General features: G+C 37.5%; 1 protein-coding gene across 2 annotated transcripts; it reads right to left on the reverse strand.

Annotated features, from left to right (window-relative positions):
• Positions 1-1,710: 1,710 nt before the first annotated feature.
• On the reverse strand, positions 1,711-21,973 carry LOC135207291 (uncharacterized). 2 transcript variants are annotated; one of them, XM_064238962.1, is made up of 5 exons: positions 21,813-21,973; positions 10,537-10,687; positions 7,760-7,975; positions 2,609-2,820; positions 1,711-1,941 (listed from the first exon to the last, which is right to left on the reverse strand). In XM_064238962.1, the coding sequence occupies exons 1-5, from the start codon at positions 21,827-21,829 to the stop codon at positions 1,845-1,847; spliced, it is 693 nt and encodes a 230-aa protein (XP_064095032.1). In that variant the 5' UTR covers positions 21,830-21,973; the 3' UTR covers positions 1,711-1,844. The 2 variants fall into 2 exon arrangements, with proteins under 2 accessions (XP_064095032.1, XP_064095033.1); XM_064238963.1 differs by lacking the exon at positions 21,813-21,973 and adding an exon at positions 12,669-12,819.
• Positions 21,974-22,990: the final 1,017 nt, after the last annotated feature.

The raw sequence follows: 22,990 nt of genomic DNA on the forward strand, positions 1-22,990 counted from the left end.
AAAAACAGTTCATTTTGCTCACTTTGTTTGGTTTTGTGTGTGTAGCTCTCAACAGGGATGATTCCCTCGCTGGCGGTCCCGTGGCGTACGTTTTCAAAATAAGATACTTCATATCTTCTATAATTGTCTTTTGGTGTTTTCTAGTCAGGTATACAAATTTCTGTTATCAGCTAACAAGTCGAGGAGGTTACTGAATTCGTCTAGGAATTACCTCTTACTTGTGCTTGGTGGTTTATAAACTTTTATGGTTTGTTTGTGTGCGTAATTTTGGCGTTGATGTATTCAAATATACTGAACACATTTTGGTCAGTTATTGATACTTTGTAGACTTTTTTTGACAAAGATTCCCACTCCTCCACCGTTTTTGTTTTCTCTCGGTACTACATGGTAAAAGTTGGACGACGCTGGCGTCATTTCCTTATTTTTTTTAGAATAATCACTAACATTATTACTTAGCCTAAGTCTCCGTTATCATGCATATATCTAGAATGTGGTCATTTATAAGATTTCTAACAGTGTTGGTTTTATTTCCTACGGACTGTATGTTTATAAAATTGCACAGAAGATTATTAGTCAAAACCAAGATCCGCATTTTTCCCCGCCTTTGACACGTCTTATTCATATACTAGGCAATTATTGCCGCCATATACTTTGCTTTCTGTCACTGTGGCCTTTCTTTACACAGTTTTTGCACTCTAATGTGATCCTGGCGGCACATTCATTTGATTTGTGATTATTTTCACCACATTTAGGGCGAACTTAGTCACTTATTACAATTTGTTGTGCTATGATCAAATTCTTGACATTTATAGCATTGGTAGGGCATGTAACAACCGTACAGGTACTACACAATCTGTCACCTCTATCATAGACAGCTTTTCGTATTTGTGGTATGCATTTGATGATATAGTATATATATTTGTCATCTTTGGCTTTCATTTTCATTCACAATTTTCAGGTTGTTATTTTCATGAATGAAATTACGCATCCACGGGTTTTTCTTTACAATGTTATTAACAATGTCATGTTTATCCTTCAGGACATATACTGCTTTTACTTTTGGTTAAAGTTTACCTTTCTCATTCACTGATATATTGCTGAGTTCCTGAAGCTCCTGCTTTGCCTTTTCTAAGTTTTTCCTGTCTTGAAATCTTACAAGTAAGTGCCGACCGATTGACAGGTGATTGCATAATAAGAAAAATAAAGAAACAGAAAAGAGGCTGATAAGTAATTTAGAGAAACAGAAGAGACTGAAAAAACAAACGGAGAAATAGAAAAGAAACCGATAAGAATGATAATAATAAGAAGACATCATTACTGCGATTTTTTTTATTCTCTCTTCTTTTATTCGTCTTCTCGTTCTCATTTCGTTTCTCTTGGGAAACGTCTTTTATTACACTTCTAGACCAAGATGATGTTGCATAGAACAGGTTGGGAGCAGTGAAGCAAATTTTCCTAGTCCAGTCTCTCTCATGGTAATGCCTTTGCGGTAGATGTTTAAATCTTACTTTTTTTTCTTTTATATTTTAAATCATAAATGAACGATCAAATTATACATGTTTGTGATTGGAATTATAAGAGTGTATGATAATTGGTGCATAAACTCTTTGAATAATGAAATATAATTTTGTTTCAGTTGATAAGTTCCATAAGAAAACTTAGATTAACTCCCAAAAATAGGAGACTAATATTTGGGATATTTAACTCTCGTTTGCTTTAGAAAAATTATATTCTTTTATAGTCAGAACACTAAAATTCTATTACGTCAGTAAAATGAAAATCTAAACGATCCGAAGGCATATAGAATTTATTACTATTTCCATTGCATGGACCAAGATGGAGTTTCAAAAGTCTTCGGGGATGACGCAAGGGTCAACGTACGAAGAAAGTTGCTCATCGCCCTTGATGAATTTAATTTTGCTGGCGGTATTTTCATCCATCCTGACAGGGAAGAAAACTGTTAGATTCTTTTATTTAAGGTATAGTCACAGAAATCATTACTTGTCACCAGAACACAGTAGTTACGAATAAGTTTTAAATGAAAATAAAAAAGATATAGCTAGGCCTAGCCTGCATATCCATGATTATTACCAGAATGCTCAAGTAAGATGCAGTTAAAGAAGTAGTCTGAATATGCTAGGATTAATCTAAATGCTTAATAATGTTAAACTGCTTGGATAAACTTTACAATTTTTACCTAACATGGTCTACGAGGTGAGTGCCTAGAGCAAAGAAAGCACATGGAATAAACGAACAAAATATAGTAGATTCACATTTGATGTCTAGGCCAGTCCCTGACGACGCTCCTGACTGGCTGTTGATAAGCCAATCACAGGGCCGGAAACTCTCAGTCTCTCTCGAGAGTTCACAAGGGCCTGCCAGGATGTGTGCTCCACCTCTCTCGAGGGATACTTTTGAAAGACTTATCCCTCAGGAGAGGTGGAACATAGACCCTACCCATGTGAACTCTCTCGAGAGACTGAGAGTTTCCAGCCCTGTGACTGGCTTATTAACAGCTAATCAGGAGCGTCGTAAGGGGACTGGCCTAGACATCAAATGCACGGTTGATGTGAATCTACTTTTTTTTTTCATACAGAAGCTAAATTACCAGCTGCGTATGATGGCCCAGCACGCCGAAAATATGTATGGCGCATTCAGTATGAGAGACACTCCCAGTCGCTCCGGATAGTGATCAGTCATGATGTTGAAGAGAACCCTGACCAGGGGGTAGTCCATGCACGTCAGGGAAAATCCTTTCATGTCGAACAGGATGCAGATGTTGTCGGGACCGTCATCCAAGCACTTGCGGCAGGATTCTTCCTATTCAGAATAGAAGGAGGACTGTGGTCACTCACTGTGATTTGCTTTGTGAATACAATGACAATTCCCTGTAATGGTAAAGAATACTGTGTCGGAACCATAAAACGGAATTGTGGACTGTGGCATATAAAATAAGATTCAATTGAATGGAATATAGAATTTAGCCAAAGACCAAGCACTGGGACCTATAATGTCATTCAGCGCTCGCCGCTGAAATGAAAATTGACAGTAAAAGGTTTGAAAGGTGTAACAGGAGGAAGACATCGCAGTTGCACCATGAATCAATTCTTAGCAGAGGGTGGAAAGTAAGATGGAAGAAAGAGAATATGCAAGGAGGTAGCTACAGTAAGAGAAATGAAAGGGGTTGCAGCTAGAGACCGAAGCCACGCTGCAAAGAAACTTCAGTAATATGCCTACAGTGCACCGTATGAAGTACAATGACGACGCTACCCCTCTATGGGGACCTCATTGCTGGATAGAGAAGAAAGAAACTTGCTGACATTTTCTGAGTCATCAGAAGTCATTTAGTGTAAAAATGGTTAACTTTCCTGTAACCTTGACATTTGAGCTACAGAATTTAAGCTGAGAATTACCGGTATAATTGAAACAAGAAAGTAAGGCTATCAACATGTAGCTTGGGTTTTAAAGCTTGTAAGCTACAAAAACCAACGACCATGACTTTGACCTTTCAAGGTCGAACTTTGGTAATCATAATTACTATAGTAGATTCACACGAACCATGCATTCGATGTCTAGGCCCTTCCCTTACGACGCTCATCATTGGCTGTTGATTAGCCAATCCCAGGGCTGGAAACTCTCAGTCTCTCGAGGGAGTTCACATGGGCAGGGTGTATGTTCCACTTCTCCTTAGGGATACGTCTTTCAAAAGTATCTCTCAGGAGAGGTGGAATATACATCCTGCCTATGTGAACTCTCGAGAGACTGAGAGTTTCCAGCCCTGTGATTGGCTTATCAACAGACAATCAGGAGCGTCGTGAGGGACTAGCCTAGACATCAGATGCACGGTTGATGTGAATCTACTATATAGTACAGAATAGATGGAAGAGTAAATTGGTGCCTGTAATGCTTATGGGTAGATTGCTTGAATGTACATCTGATCACTGCCAGATTGAAGCTAACGTGAAAATTGACAGCAGTTCCAGCTGAAGAAATGTTAAAAATGAGTTAAGCGCGAAGACAAGTGAGTTAAGAAACAAACAAGAATTGTGAAAGTTGTATATGAAAAGATGGATGAAAGCTGGGCTATTGATAAATACCCTGAAACAAGGAATTTATGAGCCCAATGCAAAACCCAAGAATAGCATTGCCGAGTCAGTAGGGATGATCGCAGGTGGTTGGGCAATGCGAAGTGATGTAAGTAATATAAGTGATATAGGTAAAAAGTAGTTAAGAAAGTTGTGGAAAGCGATGGAGGTCAGGAAAATTTAGGATTCATCCTCCAAGTACTTTGGGGATGAAAAAGAATGAACTTTTTGATTTGTAGCTTAGCAGATTATTACACAGCATGGCCATGAAGAAAAAGAAAAAAGTCACTTTCTCAAACTTCTCCGTATGAAGCGTTAGAAATTGTGGTTTGAAAATGGGCCTACGTGCCACCGAGGAAAGCATAGGTACTCTGCCTTCTTTCTGTGTCGCTGGCCGTGCTAAGGTAGGCTAGAAAAAAACGTCTGTAAGTTTTAATTGTTTGGCAGTCGCAATGGACTCCATATGTAGGTACAAAAGAATGTTTTCCCATTGCCTTACATGTTTATTGCTATGATCGTCTTCGTAAAGAAATTATGGATATACTGATCGACACAAATAATGAACCATAGAAATGGTTCTGGAACAATTCTGAGAAACTATTCTTAAATGAAGGACTAGACTTGATGATAAGCAAACGAAAGCCGAATGTACTGAGCCAAAAATATTGAAAATGACACCACGGAATGAATAAAAACTGAAAAGAGAAACCTTAGTTCTTTTGACTTATCCAAACGGAAGAAATATAAAGGACAAGCTGCACTGATTTTGAGTTGAAACTGTATTCTGTTTATACTTTCAAAGTATTTAGAAAGGAGAATACCAATGACATGGCTGCTAGAAGATATGCAGCATGCAATGTAAAGTCTTTACAAGTGTCGAAAGGAAAATCAGGTCAATTTGTTTTTTTCCAATACCTAGAAGTACTCAACGAAAATACAGAGTACTGGATCACCGGCACTGAATTATCTTTCTTAGAAGCCAGAATTACAAGAACCAGTGCTGGAACTTCATCACAAACAGCACTGATCTTAAGACATAATGATCACGCCACGCTTGAGCAACATCTGCTGACAGTATGAGTTGAGCAAATAGACGCAAAAGCTTTAGTCTAGAATCAGAGGTTCCCAAACTTTTTTCTGTCATTTCCCCCTACACCCAGCTCAACCATCCAGATTTCCCCCTTCATGTGTATGAGGGAAAGAGTAGTTAAAACACACTGTGACTATCTACTAATTTATTTTTCAAATGTACAAATATACTGATAAACATATAGTTACAGAGTAAAGTGGATAGAGAGCAGTTAGCAACAACTAACCGCATAGCCATAGAGTGCGGTTAGTAACAAATAAAAGGACTTTTGTTTGCTCTCCTACTTTAGAATTAAATTAGTGAGAAGGGTGATTTTTTTTAGTTCAAAGGTAGTGTAATTATTCCCCCCTGGTAGCTTCAACAGTTTGGGAACCACTGGTCTAGATCAACTGGGAGTACTTTCTTCTTTATTATAGCATGCCCATCCACGAGAATTATCAACCCAAGATCGGAACTTAAGGTTTCCTAGAGATCGAACAAGCCATAATTTCTGTTAGTTTTATTCACATTCGCCATGTAACTGGCATCAGCATTATTATAAGCTATTTTTAGAACTAGAAAAACGTAACAATACTCATCTGTGAGAATGAGACCTTTCACAAAGCATTTTCAGCAGCGATGCTGGAATTGTGCCGAATGAGTGAGATGATGATGATGGCCAGAGCACATCGGTGAAGGGTGTCAATAAACTCTCACACTTTCATCATCTCGGGTTTATTTTTGGAAGCCAACCTATCGACCCTCATTCGATCCGTCAGGAGCGTCGCTTGTATTCGACAGACAGTTGCTTGATCTGCTCCCCCCTGAATCATTTGTTTTGCATCAAAGTCTCGATTGCAATTTATATCTACTGAGCAACTTATTGAATAGCATAGACGTTCTTTATTCCATCAACAGTTCAGATTCCAGTTTCTCATGCTTTATGTTGCTACTTAGCCAGGTGTCTGTTAGTAGAAATATAGGTAGCTACTGATCTCATCATTTGTTGAACAAGCGTATATTTTTGCAGTTCTATTGCCCATTAACTGGATTTCCAAAAGAATACTTATTTATTTCTCATTGTTCTCTATGATCATTCGCTTCTTTGAATTTGTATCAAGTTCTGTTCCATGATGTGGGCGGGGGACTCTTTTCCACGTTTTTTTAGCATACTAATTCTTCTGTACATTTATCCTGCTCAAGCCCAGATTTCTAGCATTGAAAGTGCTGCATACCTGTTGGCGACGCGACAACATGTGGGCACACAGTTTATCATTTCGATTGTACCTTATTATCTGGTGATTATTCTCTTCTGGTCCTGGATTTAATTATCACTAATCTTTCAAAATAATTTTCATCTTTTACTATATCTTTTAGCCACAGATTCTTGTCTTCTTCAAGCTCTATGATGTTCTTCATAAGACCGTTTCCCTTGAAACTTAATGGAAAATCTCCTTGATGTCCCCATTATATTAATTTGTTATTTTTCAGTTTCGTTTAAATTTTACATTTTCGTTTGTACTGTTGCACTGCCATTTTACAAGATGTGTATTTTATAAGTAAAATTGCTTTGATGACAAGCATGAATTTAATAGCCTGATAGCAGTTAAAACAGCTGTTGGCACAAGAGTAAATAACAGAAGGAGCCTAGCAGCAATTTTTGTCTTTTTCATCAAACCTTCATTCCTGAAGATGAGAAATACAGGAAATCTCATAAGTTTTGTACTAAGATAACAAATGCCACATGTAGCACGGTACGAGAGTTGTCTACAAGAAAAACTACGTCCAAAGAGTGTATGTACACACACACACACACACACACACACACACACACACACACACACACACACATATATATATATATAGATATATATATATATATATATATATATATATATATATATATATACATGTTTGTGTGTGCTTATGATGTGTGCGTGTGGTAATAGCGTAACTGAGGGCTTTCAGTGGTTTTGTGGGTACTGGAGGTCCCTCAGTACCTATTACTGTATCGGAGTAATTAGTTATAAAAGAGCTCTGTTTAGATATATTATCAGAAAGGCGTATCTTTTTCATAACACTTTTGTGCAGCAGCTTACAAGGATTATAAACTTACTACCTTCATTTTAACGTTAAAGCTTGTGCCAATGACTTGAATTTAAGCTCCTTTTTTTTAAGTCATTAGTGCAGTATTACCAACATTAAGAATCCCCAGGTGTGCTGTAGATTCACATCAGCTGTGCATTTGATGTCTAGGCTAGTCCCTTACGACGCTCCTGATAAGCCAATGACAGGGCTGGAAATTCAGTCTCTCTCGAGAGAATTTAAATAGGCAGGATGTATGTTCCACCGCTCCTGACGGATGCTTTTGAAAGACGTACCCCTCAGGAGAGGTGGAACATACATCCTGCCCATGTGAACTCTTGAGATAGACTGACAGTTTCCCGCCCCGTGATTGGCTCATCAGCAGCCAATTAGGAGCGTCGTAAGGGACTAGCCTAGACATCAGAAGCACCGGTGAATGAATCTACTATAGCATATTACGAGGGCTGCTGAAAAGCAAGAGCCCGTGCTAGCGTAAGGCTAGCTAAATCTAACTACTTACTAGCATGTATATGATGTATTCAGTCATGGCGTCAACGTCTCTGTTCCTGAAGCTGTGGTTGCGTACTGCAACGTAAACTATTGGTCTCCTTCTGTTGTCCCTTTCTTCTAATAACTTTGAAACGCGAAGCGCTATGGAACTTTTAACTCCAGGTGTCTCGCTGGTGATCTCTGCAACGTTCGCTTCCTTCCGCCAGGCGTCCGTTGCCACCATTCTCTGCAAGGCGACAGATTTCGGTCACAGGACATAAATGGCGATAAAATCTTTTCCTAAATTCGTTTTTCTTGATTTAGTGAATCTGCGACATCAAAACCTGTATAATAACTTAACACTACTCCTGCAGCTGCTAGTATAATAATAATAATAATAATAATAATAATAATAATAATAATAATAATAATAATAATAATAATAATAATAATAATAATAATAATAATAATAATAATAATAATAGCAAGAAGAAGAAATCTGTCCTATCTGAAACTCGATTCATCTCATACCTTCACTACTAACACATACGATATTAATAACCAATATTCCTCCACAAATAAAAGTTAGCATGACTAATCTTTGTATTTCTGATGTGATTTTGCAGGGGAATACATTGACTCCCAGAAGAAGAAGCTATTATGATCTGCGCTGCATTTGTGAATATAGCGGTTTGACACTACCAAGCTATACTCTCATTCTCTCTTAGTTTTTGAGTGTGTTGACAGTGGTTCCTTCGTTTCTGTCAGTACTTAGAGCAAAAAAGTTCAATCTAGCAAATCTATTTATAATCTTGGTTTTGTTGTGACTTCTCTTCTGAGCTTAATCTATCGTTCTTGTAGTCCATGTCTTGCATTAAACCTAGACTTTTATCTTGTCGGTGAGAGATCGTGCATCCCTGTTTTGTCGGTTACAGACATTGGTCTCGAAAGCTGCTAAGGCTGGGGTCCTGGTGATATATACTAAATATATAGACTCGTTTATCCCTCCAGCATTAAGCTCTAAACGTATAAACTCTTTTTAATAGAGATCCTAATCTCTCTCTTTTCAAGATTTTAATGTTATCAGCATATTTCCAAAGGGAGCAAGGCCATTGAAGTTATAATTATCATACAGCGTACTTGTTCGTGTGTGTGTGTGTGTGTGTGTTGTGGGGGGGATGCACGTGCGCTTGTGATGAATTTTAGTCTAATTTTTTTCATAATCTTTTACGGTAAGATCAGAAAATCTGTATCGTTTTTCACTAGGTAATATTCACTAAGATTTATATCTTGCTTTGTATTATAATAAATACTGTATTTTTCTCCGATTCCGATGGTGCCACAGCTAATGTTAAAAAACCTCTTCAGTCGTCTGTCGCGTCACTATATCTAATCTGCTTGTGCTTTATATGGCTATCGCTGAGCAGAAGTGCTCTTGACATTCTAGGTCTCTGTAAACACGGGAGGGTATATTACGGCAGTTGTCATTACTAGATTCACAAACAAACAAACAAAATTATTAATTTATATGTACCTGTTGCATGTTCATGAACGCAACGAAGACCCCGTCTTGTTTAATATATATTCCTTTACAAGTATAGATACTTGCAGGACATGTGTATTCCACAAATAAATCACTGCTGACAATGCATATTTCATATTATGTTCGGGACATTCATTGCACGAAAATTAGCTGTGCTATTATCTTATCTTTGCAATAATAACACTTACCCTTATTATACTGTCTCTGCCACTGATTCTGATGATGAAATGAAGGTGACAAGTACAGTCAGAAAGGCTAGCTCTCTCAACTAACCTTCTGATAACTCGTGAACTGTGTCATCTTCGTTTCATCATCAGAATCAGTGGCAGAGACAGTATAATAAGGGTAAGTGTAATGATTGCAAAGGTAAGATACCATCACAGCTAATTTTCGTTGTGGATTACCGTAAAAATATAAACAAAAGACTGTAAATATTATAAAGATGATAACCCCCAAGAAAGATACCGTCAACATTAAAAGCTCCAAGATAAATTGTGCTGAACTGCCTCAGGAAAATGAAATGTAGCTACATTCTCATCTATAGGATAGTCTTATTATGCCGCTCTGTGGGTTAGACCGGGTGCATTAAATCTTTGTCCGTGACGTATAGTTTTCGTTGTGTCAGTGTTACTCAGGAATGTATTCAAAATCGATTTCGTTCGTATGCGGTGAGATACAATAAACGTTTTACTTCTCCGAATTTTTTTGATAAAAACTGAATCTCAAAACTATTCCTCGGTGTAGTTACACAATGCATTTTAGAATGAAATATAGAGCTAAGTATTCATCTTAAAAGTCAAAGAATATATTCTTAGATTTTATAATTCTCTAAATACAGTAGAATTTACATGTCTAACGATTTAATCTAGTTGCTCCATATTTACTTAAAGACTCAAATGAAAAAATCTAAGGAAATCTTGTTTGAGGAATTGTCATTGTCGACAATCATGGAGAAGTTATTATTCTTTTGTGAATCATTTCCTTTGATGAACTAAACATTTGGATGTAAAGGCTTTGATCTTAGGCTAATCTGCAAGTTTCTGTTCTTATTTGATTGGTTTTGTACAATATTAACTATATCTTATGGTCAGTCTTATCTGGAGAGTGATAATGAAGTCAGTTCTTTTTTCAAATATATTTTGAGTAGTTTTGGTATAATTGGATGCTACCGTTATCACCGTCGTTTAGAAACCCAGAATCAGGATGACTATGCGATAATTATGAACACAACATAGTACACTGCACTGTTGCCTTTTTGTTTTTACCTCGTAAGCAGCATCTACCGTGTGGTGAGCTACCAAATATCTTCTTAGGAGTTTTTCGTCAACTTGCATGTTCTTGAACTCAGTTTTGGAAGACTTTATAAACTCTTTTAATTTCTCTACATCTCCCATGGCTTCTATGGTATCCGCTTTTCTGAAAAGGAAGACATAAAATACTTATAATTCATTTCTGAAATTCTAATTGCGACAACTGAAAAATGCCTAATATTTTGATGTTTCCACCAAATCACTGGTGGCAGACACTTGAGGATGCAACGAAAGATTCTGATGAAAAGTATGTTGAGAATAACCCAATGATGAATAGCAGCAGGTACTAGCGAACTGTGGTTACCTAGATTTATATCTCGGTAACCTCTCCCAAAAAATAGCGGAAGCTGCAGAACATTGTGATCTTGCCCCCTGACATACATGAGGTTTTTATTATATAGTAATATCTATAGTCTAGGTTAACGCCCACTGGGCAGACTGACAGCTTGTAGTGTAATTCATTATGTCTTTGTAAAAACTTCGGCATCTGCTCTGCTCACTTTCTATTGTACTTAATGGTGCTGAATCTATCTCTTTCCTTATCTCTTGTTGTACCCGCCAAGGAACAGTCTTTTTCTCCCCACATTTTCCCGTCCTTCACCAGAATCATAATAAAATCGATAGGAATTATAATAGATAATAATTGAGATCTTTATGAAAGTTACCTCTTGCAGGTAAACCAAGCGAGAAATTTTGCAGTTTCAGAAAACTATTGAACTACTTTTTTATTATTATTATCTATACAGGTATACGATTGTTTTTATTACTATCACTTTATTAGTTTGTTAGTTTCTAGTAGATTTAGCCTATAGCATTTTGCCACAATTATATCTGTAAAATTATATATATTTATAAAGCATAAAATCACTAACCTATTCATTTATCTGATCGACCCTTGCTCTGTAAATGCTGGTCGAGTTGACAAAATTTGATCTCACATTGTCATGAATGATCGATGCTTGTTGCAGTAACTTCGATCGAGATGGAGGACGAGACGTTGCTCATTTATTAATAGCAAATACTTATTTGTTGTTTTTATTAATCTAAAATAAAAAAATAACTTTACTACTCTTCGTTTGCTTCTAATGGCAATCCAATTGGCACTCTGCCATACATTTAAATTAAAGGACGCATTGGTTGCTCCTTAGGAATGAAGTACCACTACTACTAAATACTGAATAATCTGCATTTGAGGGACATAGTCTAGTTGCCTTGAAAAGAAACATCGGTTTGCATAACGTCAGTGACCTCGACCTTTGAAAGGTTAATCTGCGTGAACCACTTTTTACAACTAATATAAAAGAAATCCAAGTAATAATTGGTAAGAGTAAACTTTTAAAATCATCCAACAGTGACCGGTGACTGGTCTGCTAACTTCCTATACCCTGTTTTTTCCCATCTGTCCATCCGCCTGTGGTGTTTTTGTATGGTAACACTGCATCCCGGGCTTTAGACAGTTACATTCAGCTTACATTCAACGATTTTAACAATATCCTATTTCGAATATTAACGGTGTAATTCGCATACAGTAAATTATGGAAACACTTTTCAGCTGCAAATGTACACCCAGATATCCTTTTATTTGCCTAAAACCTACACATAGCGTAACTATCTAAAGCCCGGTGGGACGCAGTGTTACCATACAAAAACACCACAGGCGGATGGACAGATGAAAAAAAAAAAAAACAGAGTATAATTAGGCTTTCGAAGACTCAGTTACCCGAAAGCCACGATTCAGTTTATTCTGTTTGTGTCCTTGATTGTCAAGGATATTCATAAACTATTTGTAAACAGGTAACTTTGTACTCTCAAATACCATAACTATTTAATTATCTCTAGTCATGTATTTAAACCACAACATTACAACAAATATTTTCATACCTTCTAAGACTGAGACTAATATAATATTATCGATACACAGTGTAATGCTCCAACCAGTCTGCATGTTAAATAACCCAAGGTAAACAATCGCTTTAAATCTAGAAACAACTAGGCATGATTATAATTCTAAGTTTTACTTTGCCACCTTCCTTGTCGTAAGATGAGACCTATTCAGCATAAATTCGTATATCAGATATCAAACAAACCTTGAAAATATACGATGCGATTCTTGTCTTTCACTCGAAAATAGGCTAACCACTGCCAACTAGACGGCCATCTTCCAGTTTCACCACAAAGTGTTCACATCAAACCTTTCGGGTCGGCATCGGATGCCCATGCGACTGTTATCTATCAGATAAGAAAGCGATAATATGCTCATTTAAGAGCTTATCAGGACAAATTCAAGAGATTTGTGGAATTCATTAGAACATTTGAGGACAAGAATAGATAATCCTGAAAACTAAAGATTAAATGCTAGCATCCGTGAGTTGTGTTCATGTGAAATGTCGAACTCACTTTTTCCTAACCACTGAAGTTTGGTTATTTCCGCAGAAGTCCCATAAATCTCTTGACTTAGTCTTAATTTCTCAAAGCCATTTTTTTTATCCAGGCAGCTTTCTGTAGATCTATTCCTCTATGTAAACGCAGTTACGAATTTCAGCTGTAAACTCAGTTCTGATTTTTAATCGACAACCTGATGTGCAGTAGTACGTGCTCTCTCCCTCACTTGCTGTTCGTTCCCTACGATTGTTCTCTGGCTTCACTCTCACCCCATTTCTTTGTCGACGACCATTGCTATCCCTTCAATAGCACTTTGCCTATGATAATATAATAATTTTTATTTTCACTAATCAGCCCTTTTCTTTTTTATCTATCTATCTACCTAATATTTTGCTGCATGATGCCTTGAGTTATCTTTCATCATTATTTGGAATGTGTGGAGGTGAAAACTGTGGTGAAAGATTTGCAAACATATATGGAATGAGAAGGGTTAAAAATGAGATTGTGTGAAGTGATGATTGGTTAAAAGATAAGCACGGGTGGAGAGATGTGTGTATGTGTGTGTGTGTGTGTGTGTTTTGAGGTTGTATGACTGAGAAGCACTGGGAGACGAAGAAACTGCTGGCTAGACGGATTAGACGAGATGTCGAAACAGAAGGACGTTAACATTAAGAGAAAATGGGGGAATGTGACCAATATCATTTGGATAGCTAGTATGTGTGAATGGAGAGGCGAGACACCCTGATTGAACATTCTCTGCTTATTTGTCTTCCAGTACTGATCGATTTAATCTTTGCTTGCATATGGAAAAACTTCTAATCGCCCTCAACCATTTACTGACTTCCCGCACTAAATTCCCATCGCATATCTGTCATTCTAGTAGGTACTCGCACAGAACATTCACTCTGAATTCTATATATCTTTCTCTTCCGTCCAAAATGTGTGTATGTAAAAATGACATTTCTTATTGTAATAATTGACATGTGAGCAGTGAGCTTCTTTGTCAAACCATGGAGAGGCCGCTTTTAACCCAAGTTCATACAGTAGCATACATTCAAGGCTTCGTCCATGCCTGCGCTAAGGCTACAGGTTTTCCGAGTCTCACGTTCTTGTAATTTTTTTTATGGTTTTCCCTAGTGGCAAGCATCATTAGACTTCGGGTTCATTTATATTTATAAAATGTATACGCAAAGTCTATTAACAAGCATTTAGCCAAAGGTTTTGTATCTGCAGTATGTTAAGATTTATCATATACTGACGCATATATCGTTAGCAACAAACGCCGCCTGACATCCTGCTCATTTGGAGCGACCGCGACACGATTTTATCTCGAGCATTTTGAGTTTGTCGGTTTCGGTCTCTACAGCATATTAAACTTCAGCCTTTGACCTTTACGTCACTGTTTCGAGTAACCAGAAAGTTGGAAGATGCCTAAAACGTAGTAGTCCAAAGGGCATCGGCAGAAGTTTGCTATGAATAATTTTCCCACCTATTATATTACTGTAATATTGCTGAAAATGAAAAAAGCCCTCTAACATTTTTACAGCGTACTAACACACTGTTGAGGTGACTTATTTTTCAAAATGTGAAAGTTTTTTCTTGTTAGTGGAGTTAAAGCTGCAAGTAAATTAATGCCCTTATTAAGCCAAGGTGTTAGGAAAATAATGATGGGTACAAAAGCACATGCGCACGCAAACACTGCTTATACATTCGTTTAAACCTGGTCTCATTAGTCTCGACCAACGACGGACTTGACTTGATGAAAAGAAACATGGGCGCTTCGTAGCAATGAAATGGGGGTGTCAAAAGGAAAGTGAATGATATCAGTTTTAGAAAATAAAGTTAGATAATGAATTTCAGTTTCATGGGGCTTGAATGTGAAATAATTTTAAACCCACAAGTTTCTTTTTATGATAAATCAGATCGTAATGGTCAACGCTACTGCGGGCATGCAGTGAATATCTGGACATAGTAGATATATAAAGTAAATAAAGTCATGAATACACACATATACACACACATACGCGGTACGAGGAATATTTGATTTTGGAAAACTGGGCCTGGGAAATCCGGTTTGAGAAACAGCTTTATATCTTTGATAAAAAAAAGAAAAGAAAAAAAAATCATTCGAACTTCCTTCTCAATCGAAGCTGACGAAGGAAGTAAATCACAACTCTGGAGATTACTGCGTCTCATGAAAGTCGGTGAAAGTTGGTCTGGAGAATTTCGAGATGCTGTTATAAGCTCTGTAAGGTATCAAAGGTTCGCTGGCGCATTCTGGCTTAGCTGCCAAGACTCGGTGTCAGTCGCGATGTAACGAAATAAACTTTACCTTGACGTTACAGATACGTCACTCACCCTTTTCCATCTACGGTTGATTGGTTGTCATAATTTAGCTGGCTTGTCCAGTCAACGGAGAGCCTACGGGCCGAACAAGGGAAAGGCCCGTGCCAACAAGAAGTGTTGGCTCAATACAACAAAAACAACAGTCAACGGTCATACCTTTCCGACCGCATACCGGCCACGGGGGTCAATTTACGAGAATAAATTGCTATCACTCGCACATTCATTAATATGATTATCAGTCATGACCATTTCAAACAACAACAACGTGAATCAAGCCAGTCTAACTCAAGGCTGTTATTCCGGCCTCCTAATGAGTATGTCAAATTTTTCTTATTTTGCTTCAAGAACCTTACTCTTTGTTGTACTGTGAGTGTAAACTTAGTAAGTAATTCCTTCTACTTCAATAACTGTATTGTCGCTTTTCAAAATATCTGCATCTCAGCTCCCAATGGAATATCATACGCTGAGTTTTGTGCATTGCTTGTGCGAGGTAATTTCTGACGAAATAGCATCTGACATATCATACAGGTGTTTACCGGTAATATGATTGCATTTCACTTCTACCGCGCTTACTTAAGTTCTCTAGGGGTCATCGTTTGTTTTAGATTCAGACTAAAACCAACGAGGCAAAAAAAATAAAAAAAAAGAAAATCAACTCTTGTATACTGGATAGTGTTTGTGAATACTGACGCGAATTGCTTTCCAGATTCAGTCACTGCTTCCTTGGGAATTGAGTTCGTAACACTTGTTCAATCGTCTCATCAATGGTTTCTGTATGTGGATTAAGTTTGAAGCCAATACAGTTTTCCAATTCAAAATACTGAGGGATCCACTGAATGTGGAAATGAACTATAGTTGTTCACTTAAGGCAGATTCTTGGGTGAGGAGTCCTATCACTACTATTTGTTAGGCGGCCTCTGATTGGCTGATACCGGGAGGTCTCATATTTTCGTCTGCAGCTAAGAAACTAGCAATATGTTTATATTTCTTCATTTATTTCACGTTTTGCACAAGCTATGAAAGTTTCTGTCATACCAAACGATTCGGTATTAAGTGTTTAACTAAATCGTGATTATCTGAAATTAATGAAATGAACAAAAAGGTATTACAACGAGTAAAAGTGAGGAGAGGAGCATTTAATTCTTTATACTTGTTTTTAATAATGATCATCGGATTTTGCGTCACTCATGCATCAAGATGATATGAAACGTTATTCAAAAAGTAAAGTCACCCTGAATATGCTGGTGCTTTCAGATTATAGATGTGTGTGATATGAGACGATAAAATTATATGTTTTATTATGTTGTCCACCATCCGGCTTCTGAGAAGATTTTTAGTACAACTGCTTACTTACACTCGCTTACGTGGCACAGGGGGCACGACCGGGGACTCGGATCTGATCATTCCTATCTTATGCAAAACGTGAGATAAATGAAGAAAGAATTTTAAAAACTTATTGCTAGTTTTCTAAGCTGCAGACGAAAACATGAGACACTGAGCGAGCCGCTTACCTCCCGGTACCAGCCAATCAGAGGCCGCCAAACAAACGTCTCGTAGCTACTCGGCTCATATCACCCAAGAATCTGCCTTAAGTGAATCAGCTGTAATCAAGAATATATTTTCAAAATAAATAATACTTGGCACTCTGGTAGGTCAACTTGGAAAATGAAAGAGGCAGTTTTTATGGTCAATTTACTCAGTTCTTAGGCATTAATCGAAAACTAATCTGTCTACCTGTAATAATAAAATCCCAGTGGATCTCTTGTTTGTCCACCCTGGCTGGGGGTTGGGTAGGTAGGGGATCGGGAGGGTACAGGAGACATGACAAATCCATCCTCCTCCTGTAAACTTGTTTGTCCAGCCCGAATGGCCGAGATAGGTAGGGAATTGGGAGGGTAGGGGTAACGTGGCGAATACACCCTCCTCCTACAAACCTGTTTGTCCGCCCATGGTTGGGTGGGGTAGGTAGGGGAACAGTAGGGTACGGGAGATATCCAATCTCCTGTTGCAAACCTGTTTGTCCGCCTATGGTGAGGGAGGAGTAGGTAGGGGAGACATGATGAGCAGCGCCGGGTTCCAGCACAGGTTTGTCATGAAAATAATGATCCACTCAGCATTTCAAGTACTTGTTGAGCTTGGGCGTTATTACTGAAAATGTCGACTGGTTTGGGCCTTAGTAAGAATGTGTTTAAATGTTTTCGTGAGCTTTCCGAGACCAAATTGTAAACTGCAATGACGCAACCGGATTCTAGGTATCGTTCATGCTTGGGTGCTGTGCATGCGTATTATACAGCCAACGGTAACTTCCTGTATAACCCTGGGATCTGAAGGGATAGCATTCTCACCTCTCTAGCTGTTTGCTATGGAAGTCGCAGAACAAAACATTGATAAGATTTTAATGTGCCAGGATGTGTGATTAATATAGGGAGTGATGCTTAATGAAAACAAAGGATCTTGATATTCAGAGGATGCAATATTTTGTGCAAAACATAAGTGAAAGGCGTAGCATCTGCTATGAAAATCGACTAATTGTTAGATGATGCTGTAAAAGACTATAATGAACAATCGGTAGAGTAGGATGGGGAGAAATGGAATCAGTCTAAAGAAGAATGAAATACAAAGGAATTTAAAAAACAAACGAAAACTAACTCATTGTTATTTTCGAGCTTTCAACGAAAATAAAGCAAATGTGCAAATACTTAGTCAAGAAAATAATGAAATTGAGAGTAATGAATATCTATGTCTGTGCGTGCTTGGGTATTTACGCCGCGAAGAAAAGTGCGAGATATTGAACGTAATCAAAATGGCCTTGGGGTCGGGGTGGGGGCGGTTACAAAGCTCTGAACGGAAGTACGTCTCAGGCTTTTCTTTGGAAGAGTCACGTTAAACGATGCCAAGCTCTGGAATATCCTTCCAGCTTCCACCTTTTCCTTCCTTTGCACATTATTCTTCTCTCCTCGCGCTTTGACAATGTTAGAGTACTGGAAAGGCCGCCCTGTCTGCTGTGTCACGAACAGAGAAAGGGAGGTAATAAGACTGATAAGAGGCCCAAGTACACTAAATCAAGTTCATTGTCGTATTGGTCATGGGACTACATGAGGACCTCCACCGCTTCCATCAAGTCGATTAGCTCAAGGTCACTCCTACAAGTGTAAGCAACTCCTGCTCTATTCTCTTTATCTGCATCACGGTCGAGTCAGCGACAAACATCAGGTTTTATGACCTAATCTATTCAAAGATAAAGGAAAAATGGTCTTACACGTTGTGACAACCGCTCCGATAAACAGGGTTAAATGCAACAAAGACTTGACTCCCATTGTTACGTTTAGAGGGATATAATCTCTCTCGCTCTCTCTCTCTCTCTCTCTCTCTCTACACACACACACACACACATATATGTTGAAATTTCTATGTGATTCAGCAATATATGCGAGCCAATGCTGTTCAAAGAAAAGTAACCAATTGAAATAAGCTCTAATTAGGTAATGTGCTTTTGAAAAGCAAGTGGCTTTAGAATTCATTTCCTTGTCATATCGTATAACCTATTTCCATTATAAATATATATATTATATATATATATAAGATATATATATATACATTATAAAGAGGAGAGAGAGAGAGAGAGAGAGAGAGAGAGAGAGAGAGAGAGAGAAAGAGAGATAGCGGTAACTTCACTTTTTTTCCCTCTATAACGGTAGGTTCACACTAGGAAAAATTGTCTGCAAACAATGTTGCCTATACACACACACACACACACACACACACACACATATATTTTTTTTTATAGTGGGGACAGACCTTAAGACGAACTCTGTATACAACGTTCGCATATTGACATGTTACGCATCAGGTTTGGTGGAAGGAACATCATGTATGCGACAACAAATTTATCAATGTAAAATGAAACGTATACCGCTACTACAGACCTTAAGACGAACTCTGTATACAACGTTCGCATATTGACATATTGTTACGCATCAGGTTTGGTGGAAGGAACATCATGTAGGAAAAAAAAATTATCCATGTAACAATGCAGATAGATAGATAGATAGATAGTTAGATATTTTTATTGACCACAATACAAAATATTAATTTTACAAAAGAGCATTTGGTCCAAATTACAAAATTAAGTACAGTAGATTTTGTACAATCTCTTATACAAACTAAATGAATTTCAATTACACATATATTGTACTAAAACTAAAACAAAACCAATTTAACCATATGCCATCAACAAGTTCCTGTAATTACATTTTACACATTATAATAACGTGTTACATTCTCTGTAGATGTATATTAACATCATATCACGGCATTTCTTATATTTTTTCTGTCTACGTTCCAGTGATGCATTCCAAGATCAGCTACACACACACACATACATATAACATCTGCAGAGATATCTGCATTGTTACACGGATAATTCTTTTCCTACATGATGTTCCTTCCACCAAACTTGATACGTAGCAATATGTCAAATATACGTATAGGTTGTATACAGAGTTCGTATTAAGGCCTGTTCCCACTATAAAAAAATGTAGGAAACATTGTTTGCAGACAACTTTTCCTAGTGTGGACCGGCCTTTATAGAGAAAAAAATGAAGTTACAGCTCTCTCTCTCTCTCTCTCTCTCTCTCTCTCTCTCTCTCTCTCTCTCTCTCTCTCTATCTATACACACACACACACACACACACACACACACACACACACACATATATAGATATATATAGATATATCTATATATATTATATATATATAAATATATATATATATAATGGAAATAGGTTATACGATATGACAAGGAAATTAATTCTAAAGCCACTTGCTTTTCAAAAGCGCATTACCTAATTAGAGCTTATTATTTTCAGTTGGTTACTTATCTAATGCTTCTTTGAACAGCATTGGCTCGCATATATTGCCGAATCACATAGAAATTAGAACAGTATCATTCTGTAGCATGAAGCACCAACTTCCTACGGTCTCACCAGGATAATCTTAATTGGCGTCGAAAAATACCCTACTGTGGCAGCTGTTCTGTTCAGTCCCATTTGAGATACCACCATGAATATCTCATTAACATTCGTCTAAGGCTACACTGGACACTTGGCATCTAGGCTGTAGCTGGGACTGTAAAGAAGCTTCAGTTGCTTGATTGAGTCAGAGGAGACACCAAGTAAACTTATGAAGTGGAAAAGTGGAACAGTTGAGTCGGTCAAAAGAAAATGAAGTATTTTATGTGTCTTACTGCACAGAAAGCGACACTGCAGTGAGCAGAACACGAAAAAGGTCTTTAGGGATCACGTGAAACGATTAATAATTCATATACCTGGAGAGTTAGACAAGTGTAATAACATTTTACCGGTATCTTGACGATAGTTCTTCAGACTAATGAATTCGGGCATTTTCTTCCCTAGCCTATTGGTCAAGGTGGAACCCTCGCTTGGTTCAATGACTTTGACACCAGAACTATCCTTTGGAAATCTTGCCTGTGAAGTTGTTAAGACCATCCTGACAAATCTATTCTCATTAATAAGATAATTTTTTCAACCTTAAGAAAGATTGTATTATATAGAATTAATTTCATCGATTACGAGTTTACCTGACATTTTGTATCGTACGTGTTGCATAATATAAACAAGAGATACTTGATAGGAATAGTACCATCAAAAGTATTTCAGGATGCAGCGAATTTGGGTTATATGGTATGGCACAGGAAATAAAATAAAACAAGATAAAAAAGTGGTCTCTTTTCCTTCGATGTCCCAACTAATTACCAAACCTTTTTAGTCTGTCAAAAGTATTTCAGTACAGAAACGCAGCAGTTGATTTTTGGAGTGCCGGAGGAAGCCTTACTGTCTACCTGTCTATAAATCATCCATCTAAAAAACAAAAACAAAAAAATGATAGATATCACATATCGAGCTCATGCGTTATTGTTGCCCTCGTGGGGATGTTAATGAGCCTACGCAATGTATCTGGCGAAAATGGGACTAATCCTTTGTAATCTTATCTTGACTTCTACTTGTGTCTTGACTGTCAACTAAAGACCAGACGGAAAATGTACCAAGGCATTCAAAACGTGACGAATTCTAATTCACAATTAACTAAAAGATATTCAGTGATGTCTTCGGTAATATTCTTAGTATTTGAGTAAACTAATTTTTTTTCAAACGTAAATATTCGTGATCTATATTATGCACATAGATAATGAGCACTGGTCACATATTCTACTTGTTTAGAACTTTTCCACAGTGAATTCTTTGTTGTTGAAAGTTGTGCTGTGGTTGCTTAAATAAAATTACTCGTAAAATATAAAGATATATGATTATGTGCCATGTGTAAGAGAAAGCGCCGTATCAGTGTGTCAGGAACACCTGAATTCTTATATAACTCTAAAAACAAATAAATTTTCCTTGTTTCAGACTAATGAAAATGATTCTATCGAAAATAAAACATGCTGATTGTATTTTGCATCGAATGAAGAAAATGCACTGAGTCCAAACCTGTCATTTTGCTGCATAATGCAGTATTTAGTTGACTGAAACTAAGAATGATCGTTTCGCGCACTAAAATGGAAACACTTGTGGCGAATACTCATAAGCTGCACAAGTGTAGAGCAGAGGGACATCCGCCAAGTAGCACTGCTCATAGCTCACTGGAACAGAGCGCAAGAAGAGCCACGACAAAGTGTATGTGCATCGCTCGGGTTAGATTAAAACGACTGTGCGTCATGTGCGCATGAACCGACACATGGTCATTTAGAATAGGAATGGCACGTCATTGTCAATTGTAGGGATGAAATGACTAATATGCATCACGAGGGAACAATTCAGATTTGTCCCTTCCCCCTCGCGTTGTCTTGTTCTGCGGTTGTGAAGTTAGGGTAAATGTTTTATGTTTATTTCATACGAACAAATAGTCTTACCGTGTATAATACCAGAGCCTATTGGCGTTGATAATACCCAACCATTGGACATGTCTTAAAAGTCACCTCTTTAGGGTCTTTAAGTGAATAAATTGCCTTGAAACCTTTCTATTTCTTCAACTGTTACAGGCTAACAGACAAATCGAACCAAAATATAACCTCCTTATAGACGGGTTTGTTACTTTCTTTTGGAATCTATATATATATATATATATATTATAATAATATATATATATTATATATATATATATAATATATATATGTGTGTGTGTGTGTGTGTGTGTGTGTGTAGGAGAACGACAGACAAGGAAAGTAGAGCACGTACTAAAAAATCACGTAAATGTATATAAGCATCGATTAACAATTTGATTCAGAAATGTTTATCGTTACAAGTTAATAAAAGATACTAAGACAGTCTTTTGCTTCTCATCGCTCCTCTTAGTGAGTGCAAACGAACCAAGTTATTCATGAGCCTTGCAAGGAACCCTTCGGGTGCACGAGTACCTGAAATGCCCCCGGAAAAGCGTCATTGCCTCTGTGGCTACTTAACAACTATGTTATCATGTCGTTCTACTACGCTCATCAGTCCCACGACGATCAAAACTATCACTATTTATTCTTATCATTCTTTGTTAACATCAGGAACACAAAAGCCCTTTAGGCATAGATCAGGAAACTGAAGGTATTTAAGAACTGAAAGAACCAGGCGAAAATCGAGCTGAATGTAATTATAAGTTAGAGTAATATGACGCTGAT

The sequence above is a fragment of the Macrobrachium nipponense genome, chromosome 32, assembly GCF_015104395.2.
Source record: "Macrobrachium nipponense isolate FS-2020 chromosome 32, ASM1510439v2, whole genome shotgun sequence".
In the NCBI taxonomy this organism is placed as follows: domain Eukaryota; kingdom Metazoa; phylum Arthropoda; class Malacostraca; order Decapoda; family Palaemonidae; genus Macrobrachium; species Macrobrachium nipponense.

Excerpts from the sequence above, each read along its gene's own strand:
- LOC135207291 (XM_064238962.1), bottom strand. Across the intron at positions 7,976-10,536 it reads CGGTAGATGCTGCTTACGAG|AGAATGGTGGCAACGGACGC; the intron begins GTAAAAACAAAA and ends GTCGCCTTGCAG. Across the intron at positions 2,821-7,759 it reads AATACATCATATACATGCTA|GAAGAATCCTGCCGCAAGTG; the intron begins GTAAGTAGTTAG and ends TATTCTGAATAG.